The sequence below is a fragment of the Canis lupus genome, chromosome 1, assembly GCF_048164855.1.
Source record: "Canis lupus baileyi chromosome 1, mCanLup2.hap1, whole genome shotgun sequence".
NCBI classification, from domain to species: domain Eukaryota; kingdom Metazoa; phylum Chordata; class Mammalia; order Carnivora; family Canidae; genus Canis; species Canis lupus.
Window position 1 is genome coordinate 26501803 of NC_132838.1, and position 18084 is coordinate 26519886.

Genomic DNA, 18084 nt, shown 5'->3' on the forward strand with positions numbered 1-18084 from the left:
CAGTTAATGTCACCCAAAAATCACCAGATGAATTTTACTCAAATATTTATTATAGTATTTTTTAAGAAAAACACCTGCCACAAAAATGTTTATTTCAAAATGCTGTATTGCTGGTATGGATCCCCGCTCTCTTTTCCAGAAGGGCATGTTTTGTACAGCATTGGGCAATTTCAGGGCTATGTGGATTGTCTACCAGTTGAGAGATGCTTTGAATTAAAAAGTGTTCTTCATTTCACTAAATTGTATAATGTCAACAGATTCTGCTCTTACTGAAAAAGAACACTTAAGGTCAGATTAATTACATGATTTCATCAATGTGATTTTCTGATTTCCAAACTCCAGAAGATTTTCAATGTCTGATGGTTTCACTATCAGTTCATCACCAGTGCTTCTCTAAGAGGATCTAGTTGAGTCTTGGGGAACCTGGCTAGCTAGATATCCTTAACCAGGTAACCATTTTGTATAAGATTCAATTTGTGGTGGAAATACAAAAGAAGGGGATTGGAATTTGTATTCGTTTGCTAGGGCTGCCATAATAAAGTACCATGGATTAGCTTAAACAACAAAAATTTATTGTTTCAAGATTCTGGAGGCTAGAAATATAAATCAAATTGGTATCAGCAGGGTTGATTCTTCTGAGGGCCTCTATCCTTGCCTTGTAGATGTCCGTCTTCCTTTGTGTCTTCATATAGTTTCCACTCTGTGCATGTCTATGTCCTAGTCCTCTCTTCTTACAAGAACACCAGTGATATTGGTTTAGGGTCCACCCTAATGCTGTCATTTTACCTCTTTAAAGACCCTATCTTCAAATATAGTCACAGTCTGAGGTGTGAAGTTCAACTTCAATATATGAATTTGAGAGGGCACAAAATTCAGTCTATGAGACTTGAAATATATTGTTTGGATAAACTAAAAGAGCAAATAAGTAAAATCATTGGAAGACTTAAAGCAGAGCTGAATAAGAGATATGTTACAGTACAAGTGGGAATGGATTCAAATTTATAAGTGACAAGGCTCAGAAATTGTATAAGAAATAATACAAGAATCAGGGGCACCCAGGTGGCTCAGTCAGTTAACCGTCCAATTCTTGATTTCGGCTCAGATCATGATCTCAGGGTCATGAGATTAAGCCCCACATCGGATTCTGCACCAGGTGAGGAGAATGCTTAAGATTCTCTCCCTCTGCTCCTCCCTCCCACTCATGTGCTCTCTCTCAGAAAGACAGAGAGAGAGAGAGAGAAGGAGAGAGGGGAAGGGAAGGGAGAAGGGAAGGAGGGAAGGAGGGAAGGAGGGAGGGAGGGAGGGAGGGAGGGAGGAAGGAAGGAAGGAAGGAAGGAAGGAAGAGAAAGAAAGAAAGAAAGAAAGAAAGAAAGAAAGAAAGAAAGAAAGAAAGAAAGAAAGAAAGAAAGAAAGAAAGAAAAGAAAAGAAAAGAAAGAAAGAAGGAAAGAAGGATTCAAGAATCAATAGCAACAAAACAGTAGTTAATCATGGAGAATTTCCATGATTCCATGTGTGTATTAAAAGAGCATCATGAATTATGCAGAGGAAATAAAAATTACAGTTAAAAAGCATATCAAAACTATCATAAAATACATACATATGGCTTAAAGAAATCCAGAATGAACAAGTAATCAGAGCTGGGTACAGATGTAGTAAATACCATTTTGAAAAAAATAGATTCACTACTTGTAACATTTAACTTTAAGAAAAATCACTTTGAAACAGGCTAGTAAGTTTGCCACAGGGGAAATTATCAGATAGTATGTTCATATCAGTAGTTCTCAGTTGATTTCCAGGAAAATTTTGAAAATAAAAACTAATATGCATTCTCTCAGAATTTTAGAACATATTAAATGCAAAAAAAAACAAAGACTTTTGTGTATCTTATAGTAAATAAATATCAATCATGTTCAAAAATTATCTTCACTTATTTGGGGCATTAATCTACTTAGCACATTTGGTTGTAAGTTAATCAGGGTAATCTTTTGTGTGTATGTGTATCTGTGATGGCATATCATACAAAGCAAATAAAACTATCTTATTCCTCCTTTTATGAAAGAATTACAAGACAGACACTTAAGGCAATTTGCCCACTGAGATGTTTTAAAGGTTTTCAATACTAAACTCCATTGTTACTTAACACTTCAGAGCAGGAGTCAACAAACTGTTTCTATTAAAGGCCAGGCAGTAAATATTTGCAGCTTTTCTGGCCATAGGGTCTGTGTCATAACAACCCAACTTCAGCACCATAGCATAGGAACAGCCATCAACAATACTTAAAGAATGCGGTGTGTTCAATCAAGCTTTAGGTATGGAGACTGAAACTTGAGTTTCAGATCATTTTCATGTGTCACGAAATATTATTCTTCATTTTACTCTTCTTTGGTTTTCAACCACTTAGAAACTTTCTTAGCTCACAGGCTTCACAAAATCAAATTCAGTAAGTGCTTGGTTTAGAACCACCCTATTAATATGCTCGTAGGCTGATAAAATAGGCAAAACACTACAGACATACTGAAAAATGTGCAAAAATGTGAAGAAGTGCTAATAGATTCCTAGGTGCAAGCCTAGTTGCCTTCTAGAGTACATTATTGCTAGGTATGGAGCCAAAACCAATTCGCTAAGGTTGAGTTCACTGATTTTCTAACTGAAATATGCATGGTGACTAAGCCATGAGAAAATGTTTACACTTTAGACAATCAGAAGTAATATAACTTTAGCAATAAATATATCACACGTGCTTTTATTGTGATAGTCACACAGTTATAATAGCTAGCACACATACCAGACCCAGAAACTTGCCTAAGGACTTTAAATGTATTCAATTATTTAATTCTCACCCCAAGAAATCCTGTAAAATATGGGTAAAACTGTTACTCTCATTTTATAGATTTTACTTTCAAAATTATGTCACAGTTTATCCGGCATCTATTATCTGGGGTGTGTGTGTGTGTGTGTGTCTAAAAAACAGTGAACTATATATGAAAATATACTTGTATTTGCTTGTACAAGAGACCATGACCACTGTTATGGTCTTCATTCTTTTCTCATCCATCATTTTTTAAATTACACAAAATAAAAGAGAACAAATGAAAATATTCTACCAACTTAATGAGCACACAATTGGTATTATGACTAAGAGCATTACTCCTGGTACTTGTGACCTGGGATCTGATGAAGCCTTTAATGTCTGGTCCTTCTCATATATTCTCCCAAACAGAGTCACGGTCAAGAGGGGTCCAGATAGCGGCTTCATGCTAAACAACCGTCCGTCACTTGACACCTAATTAAAACACAGAGGAGTTGACTGAGTCTCCCTGTAAGTTATACCACCCCAAAACAGCTTCTAAAATTCAGTACAACTAGGTGAAGAAACAATAAAAATAATGTTGTTGAAATGGTATAGAGTATAAGAAGAATCAGAGCCATGGAATCAGCACTGATTCATTTATTATTGAAATGGCTATAATCAATATCTTATCATTTACTTATTTGAAGAAGTATTCCATGAGTCGACAAGCCTAAAGCAATGGGTTTGTGAGTATCTAAGAGAAATCTGGTCTAGTCCTCTCAGACATAATAGGCTCCTCCAAGTGGACAGAGGGGATTGATTGAGGGGATTTGAGCTGAGCCTCTGCCATCTCTGCCACTCACTCACCACAGTCTCCCAACCTGTTCATTGTCCCTAGTGCCCCACAGTAGCTGTTCCTACAAGGAAGGGGGAATAAAAGCAGAACCCACAGGAATGTCAAGGGAAGAATATGGCTGGGCAGAGCTTGTATGTTAAGGAAATATTTCTGGACTTTCAAAAAAGTGATAGCTTTCTTGCCTATTTCAGCCATTGTCAGATTCTCTCTCCTCAGCTGTTCCTTCTTTCTTTTTCACTCATGAATCACAGAAGGCCTTCCCCGCACAATGAGAGGAATTCTCTTTAACTTTGCTAAGCTATCACTGCCCAAAAGCTGAAGAGTTTCCCTCTGGTGGGGCCAATCCTGAAACCCTGCTTGAATCTTCTTCCTATTCAACAGATCCCAAACAGCTCAGCCTCTTTCCAATAGTCTCCACAATAATATATAAATATATTATTTAATTAATAAATAGTGTGATATTTGTAAACACTTAAGAAGGTTTTGTACTCAAAAAGTGTTTCCTCTTACATAAAATGAATTGTCAATATTAAGCAAAAGTTCTTACCTGAAATTCTCCGGGTGCAAGCTGAGTTTCACTTAGCAACACCTCAGGGAAAACATACTGGGTTCCAAAAGTACCACTGAGGGAAAACATGTCAAACCTGGTAGAAGCAGTTTCAACTGCACCACCACAAGTATGTACATGTGCTGTTTTACACTTCAGCAGAGTACAAATCTAGGAAAGTAAATGCAAACCAGTAAGCCTTAAGCATATACCCTCCAGAACTAGAAATCATATCTATGCCCCTTTGTTTGATAAAATACTTTTTTTCCATTACATTAATCCAGTTCATTGATACATAGCTACTTCAGCTAGTAATAAAAATAAAGGACTTCAGACCCTACCTAGTGCTTTCTGCAACTCACAAACAGATTAAATTTCTTAAAGAAATGATCAGACACCGCATCTTTAGCTGTGAACAGCTGTACCCTCATCATTCTCAAGCTAGCAATGCTTTTATAATCAAATATTCTATTTTTTAAAGGATATATCTAGACACTATAATCTCTACATTTTTGCCTATTTGACACAATAAAAGAACTTTAAAGTTGTAATGAACCCTAGAGTTGATCTAGAGGCAATCCCTGTGAATTGGAAAAGTCATATACGTTATATCTAAGTAAGAACTGACACAGTTCTCACTGTACTACATAGTTATACTAACTACACTGGCCTGCTACATACTTATTGAAAGTAAACTTTAAGTATTGAGTCATCTCTCTGTGCAGATGCAAAGTCCTCAAAAGGAAGATCCTATTTATTTAACTCTATCTTGCTGCATCTTCCAAGTCTTATTTCAAACCACCTTCACCTCCTGCCTGACTAAAGCGGTCCCCCTGCTTCTACTTTTGAAGTTGGAGAATAAATGCTTTAGAGCAAATGTGTTAGATGGGATACAATTAGATTTCAGGTTAAGGTAAAATGAATATATGCTCCTATTTTATTTTCTTGACATCTTACTGAAACCAACATTAGGTTTTTGTTTGCTTGTTTTTTTAAGACATAAACTCACAAGGACAGAATGGGAGGATAGATCATGGTACAACGTTGGAAGCTGGGGTGGTTGATGCAGAAGAGGCAAATGATTTAGCAGACCTAAATAGAAAACCGAGTCCTAAACTGGCAATGGGAGAGCCAAGAATCAACCCTATCTACACTGCAGAATACTCAGAAGATTCCATTACTGGAAGCACTAAGTGCCCCAGGAGCCAGTAAAGTACTGGCTAAAGTAAGGAAAATTTGTGGGAAGTTAAGGATGCCTCAGATACTGAGTCCCCCATCATGGATGTGCAACTGTCCTTACCTTCCTCCCATAAAAGGTGGAGCATTTATTTCCAGAAAGGGTAAAGCAGATTATGTTTAGTGGAGGTTTTAAATAACCTAGTTGAAGGGGATTCATGAATGAAACCTAGTAAATGTTGTGACCATCTCCTTCCCCCAGGGCCACATCCGGCAAGGTCATTGCTCCCACCTGGCTCTCTAAATGCTGCCAGCAAATAATTAATCCTTTAGAAATAAAATTGCCAGATAAATACAGGAAAGGAGTCTTGTTAAATTTGAAGTTTAGATAAACTAAACTACCAAAAATAGTTTTCAGTTTAAGTATGTCCCAAATATTGCATGGAACATACTTGTATCTTTTAAAATATTTGTTGTTTACCCAAACTTTGAATTTACCAAGCCATCTTGTATTTTAGTTTGCAAAATTAAGCAACACTATTAAGGAAGGGAATTAGAAGAATTTTAAAACCTGAGTAACCTGACCCATCTCAAGAGGAAGTCTCCAAATATACTTAACTCAGGGATTTCTTTAACAAAGGGCCTGGCTAGTTATTCTCCAGTGAAGCTTAAAATTGGCAAGTATCACTCCTATGCTCAACTTTTCAGTCAGTTTTTGGTAATGTTAAAGGGTAACCCTATCTATGAGGAAAGCTTCTAACATGAAAGGGAGAGCAAAACAAGTAGATAAAGGAAATTTGAGGGGAAAAGAAAGTATTTAAGGGGAAGAAACTCCAAGGAAAAAAAGATTTCCTTAATAGCCTCAGAGAGTTAAATACTGTATCCAGAAAACATCAGCAAAAAAAATACAAACAAAAACTCATAAAGGAAAAAGTAATTCTTCAAAAATAAAAACATGTCAGCAAAAATAAAAGACTCAATGCAAGCCTTGGAAGATCAAGAGGAGAAAAACTCTCAGAAAGCAAATGGAGAAAATGAAAAGAAATAGCAAAGAAAAGTTTAAAAAATTAGAAGACCAATCCAAAAGACACATGTCCCCGATAACAGGAGTCCCAAAAGAAGAAATGGAGGGGAGGAAATTCTAAAAGATTTCTGAGAAACCAGGAGGAAGAGGGATACATATACAAAGGATCAGGAATCAAAATAACTCAAGAATTCTCATTGTAGCAATACAATGACCTTGATTTCCATACCTAGGGATATACTCTATTAAATATGAAAAGAAAGGCATTTTCAGTCTTTTAAGTTGAAAACATTTCATCGCCCACTCACTCTCTTCCCAGAACTTAGAACAAAGGAAGTGTGTGGTATTGTGATTTATAGTAAGAAATATATATTCGGTCTTTTTCTAGTTCCTGACATAGAAGGCCCTAAAATCCTTGGAATTTCCTTAGTGATAAGAGGGGAAATGTGAAAGGAGGCACTTTTTTTATTCATAATGAGCCTCTTTCCACCACACCTGAGTGCATGTTAATGATGAGATTTTTGGAAAGCCTTTAATAACCACAGAATGGAAATGGTTACCATCTGGTAAGAGAGTTGGAAATGTAAGCCTCATCATTTACACCCCCATCTCTGGGGAGGAGAGAGGAGCTGGAGGTTAAATTAATCACCAATGATCAATGATTGAATCAATTGTGTCCATGAAATTAAGCCTCCATAGTTACTACTAAAGTATGGGGTTTAGAGAGATTTCAGGCTGGCAAACAAGAATGCCATATTTACATGCCAGGAAGGTGGCACAAGCCAAAATCTCCATGGGGACAGAAACTCTTATGCTTGGGACACTTCCAGATCTTGCCCTATGTATCATGTGCTCGATTGTTCGTATGTATTCTTTAAAATGTCCTCTGTAATAAATGGTTAGTAGTACATAAAGCACTTTCCTGGGTTCGATGAGCCATTCCAGAACATTAGCAAATCCAAGGCAGGGATATGGGAACCCCTGATTTACAGTCAGGTCAGAAAGCACCTAGACTTGCCACAAGTCTCAAGCGGAGAGGGGACCAGACTTGTGAGACCAAGTCCTTACTCTGTGGACTCTGCACTGGCTCCAGGTAGATGGTGTCAGATGTAGGCTGCTCCTTCTCCCACTCTCCCTTAACAACTGCTGTAAATCTTTATCCAATATTTTACCATCTTCTACTCTAAAAAATGATACAAGCACCTTCTTTACCCACGTCCTTAAAATTCACTCTAGAATACTTGGAAAATCTTTGTGGCAAGATGTGAAGTTATTCTATCCTTATTTCCTTTAATTTCTCTTCTCTCAGTTAAGAAATAGATTTTGGTGTTAGAGATTTTTCTAGCATTAATTATCATCACAGTTAGACTATAAAAGATTATGAACATAATACCAAAATCCCTCATCCTCAATCCCAAGATCAGACTTCTCTAAAAATAAAGGCTTTGTAGCATTTGACATTGTGACCTAATTTGAACTAATATAAGGCTATTCTGTTTTTAGTTAAGCTATTTAGGGTAAATAGTCCCATGTTTTCCATCAGTCATATTAACATGTTTGATTTGGGGTGCTGCCCCAGATTCTGCTGGTGATATTGGGTACCATGGCTCCAGGTGAATGTTCCATGAATACTTCAAACCAACATCCAAAATGATCTGAGCATCTCCCCACTGCCACTCAATCTGCTCCCACTCTAGCATTCTGATCTGTCAGAGCATTATATTCACCCAGCTACTCTTGCCAGAAACCTGGCACACTCCGGTTGCCTCATTCTGCTGTCCTATTCTGTATCAAATTAACTACTAAGTTAAGTTTTCTAAATATTGCTTGACTCCAAACCCTGCTCTTATTCCAACATAATCTTGGTACAGGTCCTGATAGGACTATGCTAGTAATCTAAGTAGCCTTTTTGCCCTAGTTTCATCATGCCACAGTGATCTACTCAACAGCAGATCTGATAACATCATTCCCTTGCTGAACACCTTCCAACAGAAGACTGTCACCCAGAAAATAAAGTCCAAACTTTAGGAATGACTGGTAAGATTCTGTCAAATGTGATCCTGCCTCTAGGTTCATCTTCCACCAACCCTTGTTTCTTACATTATGCCTTAATAACAATGACCTGCATACCCTACTTCTTGACACATCCACACACTTGCTCAAATTCCATTCTGTCTAGAATTTCCTTCCACTCTTTTCATTTGGATAAAAGCATAAGTCTATATATCATGTCTCTGGAAACTTCCCTGAATCTCCAGATTAGGCCAGGTAGAGCTTGTTCGTATTCCTACAACAAAATGTGGATTCTAAGTTCTATTACATGCCACCTGTATTGACCTTATTTATTCATATGTCTATCCCTGCTACTAAATTCTTCAAGAGAAGGGCCTTTACTTATTCATCTTCATATCCAGTAGCACTGAATATATACCTACTATGCAGTAGGCACTAAAATAAATGTCCAAATGAGCAAGCATTGGTAAAGTGTTTGTCATATAGCAAACAGAATATTGTACAATGGGTTTAGGTCCAGCACTCAATAGTTTTCAGTCTTAAATGAGTATGTGGATAATTTCACATAATATGTCCTTGATAAAGCTGAGCATGGATGTCTGAAGTACCTAGACCAGGTAGGGAGGTGGGAGTGGTGCTACAGAAAGTGCCAGGGCAGCCTTCTTGGTGAAGACAACACTTGAAAAGCACTGTGAATGGTGAATAGGTGGGGCCATCATAGATAAAGGAAACCACCTGTGCACACATGCATAGGGTCTGCAGATGCCCACACAATGGGGAAGAGGAAAGGTCTCAATATGAGAGAAGCCGAGGGCACATGTGAGAGAAGTGAGAGAAGACAATGGAGACTAGGAAATGGCACATGTCAAGAATTTGAGTATGTTTTGTTAAGGAATTTGATTTGCCCACTAGAAGACAGTGAGGAATTTTAAGCAAGAGAATAAAATAATCAGAAATGGCTTTTAGTAATTTTTGTAACTAGAGTACAGGAAATGGATTGGATGGGGCTGAAATGTCAACAGGAAGCCTTGAAATAGGATGGGAGCCAGTTTAGGGAAGAGGAGAACAGAATGAGAGGAATATGAAAGTTGTTTGCTCATAGGGGTCACACCTCACCAGGCTATAATAGTTCCCCCTTTAATGTTGAGGGAAGTGAACTATCTACTACATATCTCAGAGGTCAACTGTCAATGTCTCCAGGACATACTTAGTGTCAAGCTCTTAATGAAACATGCAATGATAAGCTTTAGTGGACATATCAAAAAAAAAAAAAAAAAAAGGATATATTTATTCAGGAAGGAAATAGGAGAGGTTAACAACCATTAAAGTCATCTGTAACTTAATTATTATATCATTTTAAATACAGGTACTGTAAATAAATCTTCTGCCTTTTCTCTAGCCAGTTTCAAATCAGACTGACAACTAGGATTTCAAGTTTTAGCACATAAAAATTCAAGATGCCCAACTAAACTCAAATTCAAATAAAATTTTTAGTGCACATGTATCCAAAAAATTGAGGCATGCTTATAATAAAAATAATTCATTGTTTATCTGTAATTCAAATTCAACTGGGGGTCCTGTATTATATCTGGTTAACTTCCCTGTGACCAAAACAATAATTACCTGTAAATAATACCTCCCTTCGACAACATGTAGTCCATCAAACGCCCCTAGGGCATAAACTTCATCTGTTCTCTTTTCAGACATCTTGTAGCTTAGATGACAGCAGAGTTTTTTCTGACAAACTGTGTAATTTCCTGTGACTCTTGTGAGCTCCAAGAAGGTGAATTCATCAAAAAAAGCAGTACCTGTAAATTCCTGATTTTCTGTTGGGAATGCTTTTATACTACTGGCATAAGAAGTCCAATTCACCACGATAGGGTGATGTGTATAAGAATCCAGTTGTGAGAGGAGAAGTTTTCCCTCTTTTGTCTTCATATCATAATGAAATGCTCTTGGAGAATCGGGTGCATAGATGCCACTTCCTGAAAGTGATGTTGGAAATAGCATTTAAAATAGAGAAGTGAAATGGAATTGCATAGTTGTTAGTGTTATTTTAAACTCACATTATCATTTACTCTAAGTTATATGCATCATTAATTATAGTAAAATATATTGAAAAGGACAACAAGTGAGAAGAAATCAAAGTATGATACTAAGAGGCCAATAAGAGAAACTTTCATGTAAGAAGTGGTGAATTTTTGAAGGGGAAAAAAAAAGTATACATATAAATGGAAAAAAAAAAAACCTAAATAAATCTACAAAACAATTTGGATTGAGACTGATTCTACAGTATGTCACCAGCTAGATATGCAAAAATTAAGAAAATATTATATTAAGGAGTATACACGTTAGCTAGAAAAAATATTATTTCTTGTACTTTTTTGATTACAAAAGTTTGTAAATTTTAGAGCTTACACATTACCTGTCATTCTTTTTGAGGGGTGATGTATATTGGATGCAAGGAAGTTGACTCCCATGCCCATTGCCCAAGCTGAGTGGAATTGAATAGCTGATAAATGTGGCAAAACATTCATCCATGCTGTTGGGAAGACTATGGTATCCACATGGAAATCTTTCACCAGAGTAACAGCAGGATCATAGAAGAGTATATCAAAGCATGTGAAAACGCCAAATCTTCCAAAGATGGTGTCAAAAGTCACAACCTCAGGTTTCTTGGGTACATTGAATTGATTTTCACCCATGAAAAGGTTGTGCTGTAAGAAACGGAAGATGAAGTGGGTAAAAGTCTCTTTTCAGAAGTTGGCCTGGGTGTTACTGTGCCTGAAAATGTGCAAGCCAACATCTCTTAGTGCCAATTTAATCCATGACCACTGTCTTCACAGGGAAAAAGTGTAAGAGAATCAGAGATTACTACAACTGATAGGAGCCTTTGGTTCAATATCCACATTTTATAGATATGTAGAAGGAAATCCTTAACTATTAAGGCCCTCTTGAATCTTAGAAAGACATAGGAGTGAAATAGATAACTTCTATTTGCCAAGAACACTTAACTCTTTTCTGTGGAGAAAGAACTTTCTTTGCTTCTTTCTCTTCAAAACCAAGTCTATCTGGTAGGTAGTTTTTCCTTCTAGTCTTGACCCAATGCCAAGGCATGTCTTTAAAAGGACAAAGTCTAAAAGGCAACATTATACGTCAATGCAGGTACCTCCTGCTGATTTTCATACACTTCCACAGATATATTCCTGTGTTCCTAAATGCAGAGGAAGCCTCCTGAGCCTCTTCATAGGAGCTTACCACACCTAATCATTACTTACTATGCTTTGTCTCTAGTCTGCTTCTGAAGTATACTTTTTACCAACACTAATTATTTTTCTTTCTTGTCCACTTTATTTTGTTAAATACTTAGTAACTGAACTGTTTGCAAATTAATTTTACCTTATGGTAGCGTGCCACCAGTTTTCCCTGAGAATCAAACACCACATCAGTGTTGTATTGATAACGACCATCGAGGGGACACTGAGAGTCACTGGCATTGCATGGCTTCTTATCTCCAATATTAGCTACAACGTAGATAGAGTTGTCCTTGGCCAGGCAGCTGAGTCTTTCTTGCACTGGGGTGTAGCCAAACCTGATATGTGTTTATTGGAAAAAGAAAACAAAAATGAAACTTATCTTTTAATAAAATTCAGAATTATGTTGTCTAAACCTATTATGTTATATACGTGAAAATAAATTCTAAATAAAATCATAGAAGGGAAGGATTAAAACAAGAATAGATTTCAGAGGAAGTACATGCTTGTGAGAATTTGGTTGTAGGAAACTCTTCTAGGACAAGATTATAGGCCATGAATTTTTTTCATCAGAGCATTTGTCATCATATATAATAATCATGTATTCATTATGTGTTTGTCTTAAGATGTGTGTCACATCTCATGGATATTTGGGAGCAATGATACACATCTTCTGTTCACTAACCCTGGCAGAAAAGAGGAATAAAAAAATATTTCAAGTGAAAGAATGAAAACTTGGAATTTACAATTCCAGATGGCAGAGTAGGAAGGACCAGGAATACATCCCTCCACCTAGATAATATTTGTATCAGCAGAATCTAACCTATGCAACTATTTTGAAATTCTGAAGTCTACCCCAAGGCTTGTAAATTCCAAGGGAAGGCTTGGAAGGCAAATTGTAGCCAACTGCAGTCAATTTCAGCTCTTAGCTCAGCAATGGCTACCCATGCTTTACCCCACATCCATGCAGGTGCCTGGAGCACCATGCAGGCAGCTTACTGGGACCAGGTTGGACAATAAAAACCCTGTCCTCCAAATATCAGGGATCTGTGTTCTGATCACTGATAAGAGCTTCTGATCATGGAGGTACAGACACAAGGGTAGGTAGCCATTTTTGTACCCCATTACCACCACAACTACCATATTATTGCAAGTCCTTCCCCTACTAGCTCAAGTAATTTCTAGAGGATTTAAAGAGCCATGGTTGTCTTCTCTCTCCCTTCCGTAATTTTGTCCTTTTTCTCTTTTGGGAGTCAGACATTTAAAGACTAGGACATAAAAAAGCAATAATATACATAGGAGAATTTAGAAAGTCAACACATGTGGTCAGGGAAAGACACAGGCTAAGAAAAGCCCTCAAAAGATCTTAATTTTACACCTCAAGCTTATGCCTAGAACAGAAACAGCCTACAAGAATCAAAACAAGCAAACAAACAAACGGCACTAAACCCTGAGGAAGGGGAAGAATTTGATGTTCAGAATGATCATATTTAAGTTTCAAATATCAATTTATCAACAAAAAAATCACAGGCATGCAAATAAACAAGAAAGTATGGCCCATTCAAAGGAAAAAAAAAAAAAAAAAGAATAAACTAATAAACCTACAGAAATCATCCTACGGAAAGACCACAGGGCAAACCTACTGGACAAAGACTAAAACAACTGTCTTAAAGATGCTCAAGAATTAAAAGCAAGTGTAGAAAAAGTCAAGAAGATAACATATTAACAAAATGGAAATATCAGTAGGGAGATGGAAAACCTAAGAGGAACCAAAAAGAAATTCTGGAGCTGAAAATTACAATGACTAAAATAAAAAATTTACAAATGGTATTCAAAGATGAATTTTAGCTGAAAGAATCAATAAATTTAAAGGTAAGCCAACTGAAATAATCAAGTCAAAATAATGGAAAGACAAAAAGATTGAAGTGAACAAGGCCTAAGGGAGCTGTGGGACACCACAAAGTGGACTAATACACAGATTATATGAGTCCAAGAAGAGTGAGATAAAGAGACAGAGAGATTATTTGAAGAAATCATATCTAAGAACTTCCCAAATTTAATTAAAGACATGAATATAAATAACCAAGAAGTTCAATGATCTCCAGGAAGGATGAACTCAAAGACACCCATACCAAGACATGTTGTAATCAAATTGTCAGAAGCCAAACACAAAATAAGGATTTTGAAAGCCACAAGAGATAAGTGATTCATAACATACAAGGAATCCCCAGTGAAATTATTAGCAGTTTTTGATCAGACACTTTAGAGACCAGAAAGCAGTGGGCCAATATATTTAGAGTGCTGGAAGAAAAAAAATGTCAACTAAGAATCTGGTATCCAGCAATACTGTTCAAATGTGAGGGAGAAATTAAGACACTCTATGCTAATATCAGGTAAAATAGATTTTAAATTAAAAAAAGATTACAAGAGACAAAGAAGGACAATTTATATTCATATTCACAATACAAGAGAACTCTTAAAATTCAACAACAATCTGATTTTAAAATGGGCAAAAGACTTGAATAGTCTTTTCTTAAAAAAACAAAAACAAAAACAAACAAACAAAAAAGAACCAGCCATGCAAATGGCCTATAAGCATGTGAAAAGATGCTCAACCTCACTAATCACTAGGAAAATGCAAATCAAAACCACAATGAAATGTCACCTCACACCCTTTAGAATGTCTACTACTTAAAAAAAAAAAAAAAAAAAAAAAGGAAAATAACAAGGGTTTCTGAGGATGTGGAGAAATTGGAACACAAAGGCGCTGTTGGTGAAAATGTAAAAATGACACGATTAGGAAAAGAACTGCCAGGAAACCAGTTTGGTAGTCCCTCAAAAAATTAAAAATAGAACCAGCATATGATTTGGCAGTTACACTTCAGGATATATTTCCAAAAAATTGAGAGCAGGGTCTTGAAGATACATCTGTATACTTATGTTCATGGCAACGTTATTCACAATACCTAAAGGTGGAAGTAACTCAAGTGTCCATCAATGGATGAAAGGTAGTAAAATGTGGTTATACATACACAGTAGAATATTATTCAGCCTAAAAAGGAAGGAAATTCTGACACGTGCTATAACACGAATGAACTTTGAAAACATTGTGCTAAGTGAAATAAGTCAATCACAAAAAGGTAATATATAGGTAGCTAGCATAGTCAAGAGTAGCCAAATTCATCAATATAGAAAGTAAAGTGATGACTGCCAGGGGCTACAGAGATGGGGAAATAGGGAGTTATTGTGTTCTTTCTCCAGCTTTACTGAAATATAGTTGATATTTAACATTGTGTGAGATCAAAATATAAAATGTGATTTGATACATGTATATATTAATGTTTACCACAATTAGGTTCACACATTCTTTAGTATAATTACTGTTTGATTGTTAATACGGTGAGAGCATTTAATATTCACTCCCACTGCAACTTTCAAGCAAACAATAGAGTATTGTTAACTATAGTCACCATGATATACATTAGATCTCTGGAACTTATTCCCTCTTATAACTAGAAGTTTGTATCCTTTGCCTAACTTTTGTCTCATTTCTCCCACCATCAGCCCCTAGCAACTATTATTCTCTCTGCTTCTATAAGTTTGGCATTTTTAGACTCTACTTATAAGTGAGATCATGCAGTTTTTGTCCTCTGCCTGGCTTAGTTCACTTAGCATAATGTTCTCGGGGTTCATCCATGTTGTTGCAAATGGCAATATATTTCTTTTTCATGGCTGAATAATATTCCATTGAATATATGTATATAACACATTTCTTTATCCATTCATCTGTTAAAGGTCACTTCATTGTTTCTATGTCTTGGCTATTGTAGAAAATGCTGCAATAAACATAGAGGTGCAGATATCTTTTGGAAATAACGATTTCACTTCCTTGTGGATCATACGGTAGTTATATCTTGAGGAAACTCCATACTGTTTTCGACAGTGACTGCACCCCTTTATATTCCCACCAACAGTAGAAAAGGTTTTCTTTGTATTCTCTTCAGCAATTGTTATCCCTTATCTTTTTGATAATTCCAGGAGATTTCCAGTGAGCGTGAGATATCATACAGTGGGTTTGATTTGCTTTTTCTTGCATTTACTTGATTAGTCATGTTTGGGGGAAATGTCTATTTAGATCCATTGTCCCTTTCTCTCCCTTTTTAACTATTGAGTTGTGTGAATTCCTTACGTATCTTTGGATATTAAGCCCTTATCAGATATAAGATTTGCAAATATTTTCTCTCATTCTATAGGTTGCCCTTTCATTTTGTTCCTTGGCTATGCTGAGCTTTTTACCTTGAGGTAGTTCTATTTGTTGATCTTTGCTTTTTTTGTTTATGCTTCTGGTGTCATATCTAAAAAGTCCTTACCAACTCCAATGTCAAGATGTTTCCCTGTTTTCTTCAACTGTTTTACGGTTTCAGGTCTTATGTTTAAATCTTTAATACATTTGAGTTAATTTTTGTGAATGGTGTAAGATAAAGGTTCAATTTTGCTCTTTTGCATATGAATATACAGTTTTCCCAATACCAGTTATTGAGGAGACTATCCTCTTTCCATTGTATATTCAAGGCTGCTTTGTCAAATATTAGTTGACTATATACACATGATTTACTTCTGGGCTTTGGAGTCTGTTCTACTGGTCTATGTGTTTGTTTTTATGCCAATAAAATAGCACAGTAAGTTTTGATTACTATAGCTTTCTAATATAGAGTGAAATCCGGAAGTGTGATGCTTCTGGCTTTGTTCTTTCTCAAGATTGCTTTGGCTATTTGGAATCTTCAGTAGCTCCATACAAATTTGAGGATCTATTTTTTTTCTATTTCTATGAAGATACAATTTTAATTTTGATAAGCATAGCACTGAATCTGTAGATGGTTTGGGTAGTATGAATATTTTAACACTATTAACTCTTCCAATCCAAGAACACAGGATCTTTTCATTTATTTATGTTTTCTTCAATTTCTTCCCTTAATGTCTGATTATTTTTGGTGTACAGATCTTTCCCTTCCCTTCTTTTGTTAAATTTATTCCTAAGTATTTTATTATTTTTGGTACTTTGTAAATGAGATTATTTTTTAATGGTTCATCATTAGTATACAGAAATAGAACTGACTTTAATATATTGATTTTGTATCCTGCAACTTTCCTGAATTCACTTTTTTTTTCCAATTTTTATTTGAATTCTAATTAATTGGCTCCAGGTATAGAATTTAGTGATTTATCATTTACAATAACATCTACTGCCCATCACAGTAAGTGCTCTCATTAATATTCATTATTCATCTAGCCCATTTCCCCACCCATCTCCCTCCATCAATCTTTGTTCTATAGAGAACTCTAGCTATAGAATTAAGAGTCTCTTATGGTTTGCCTCCCTCTTTTTTTTTCCTTCCCATATATTCATCTGTTTTGTTTCTTAAATTCCACATATGAGTGAAATCATATGGGATTTGTCTTCCTCTGACTTATGTCACTTAGCATAATATACTCTAGCTCCATCCATGTTGTTGCACATGGCAAGAGCTCATCCTTTTTGATAGCTGAGTAACATTCCGTGTGTGTGTGTGTTTGTGTGTGTGTGTGTGTACACTACATCTTCTTTAAAAATTTATTTGTGAGAAGAGAGAGAGCATGAGTAGGGAGGGGGGAAGGACAGAGAAAGAGGGAGAGGGAGAAGCAGACTTCCCACTGAGCAGAGAGCCCAATGTGGAGCTCAATCTCAGGACCTCAAAATCATGACCTGAGCTGAAGGCAGATGCTTAACCAACTGAGCCCCCCAAGTATCCCTATACTACACCTTTATCAATTAGTGAATGGACATTTAAGCTCTTTGCATAGCTTAGCTATTGTTGATAATGCTGCTATAAATATCGGGATGGATGTGCCCCTTCAAATCTGTATTTTTGTATCCTGTGGGTAAGTACCTAGTAGTATACATCCTGAGTTAGAAGGTAGTTCTATTTTTAGCTTTTTGAGGAATTTCCATACCGTTTTCTAGAGTGGCTACACCAGTTTGCATTCTTACCACCTGTGTAAGAGGATTCCCCTGTCTCCACATCCTCACCAACATCTGTTGCTTCCTGTGTTATTATTTTTAGCCATTCTGACAGGTGTGAGGTGGTATCTCACCATGATTTTGATTTGTATTTCCCTGATGATGAGTGATGTTGAGCATTTTTTCATGTGTCTGTTAGCCATCTGAATGTCTTCTGTGGAGTAATGTCTATTCATATCTTCTGCCCATTTCTTAACTGGGTTATTTAGCTTTGGGTTTCATAGTTTTTTGGTGAAGTCCTTAGGATTTTCTTTATACAAGACACAGCAGCAGCAAATGGAAACAATTTTAGTTCTTCCTTTCCAATTTGGATGCCATTTATTTCTTCGCTTGACTAATTGCTCTGGCTAAGACTTCTAGTAGT

At 36.3% G+C, this 18084-nt stretch overlaps 1 protein-coding gene across 9 annotated transcripts in view; it reads right to left on the reverse strand.

The window, feature by feature from the left end:
- Positions 1–550: 550 nt before the first annotated feature.
- VNN1 (vanin 1) overlaps positions 551–18084 on the reverse strand; it is a 36756-nt gene continuing 19222 nt past the window's right edge. For all 9 annotated transcript variants that reach the window (XM_072823910.1, XM_072823873.1, XM_072823884.1 and 6 more), the window contains 5 exons: positions 11808–12000; positions 10834–11125; positions 10032–10393; positions 4196–4366; positions 551–3284 (listed from right to left, as the gene is read on the reverse strand). In XM_072823910.1, coding sequence (XP_072680011.1) covers positions 3102–3284; positions 4196–4366; positions 10032–10393; positions 10834–11125; positions 11808–12000 — 1201 coding nt within the window. In that variant the 3' untranslated portion in view covers positions 551–3101. The remainder of the gene's footprint in view (positions 3285–4195; positions 4367–10031; positions 10394–10833; positions 11126–11807; positions 12001–18084) is intronic.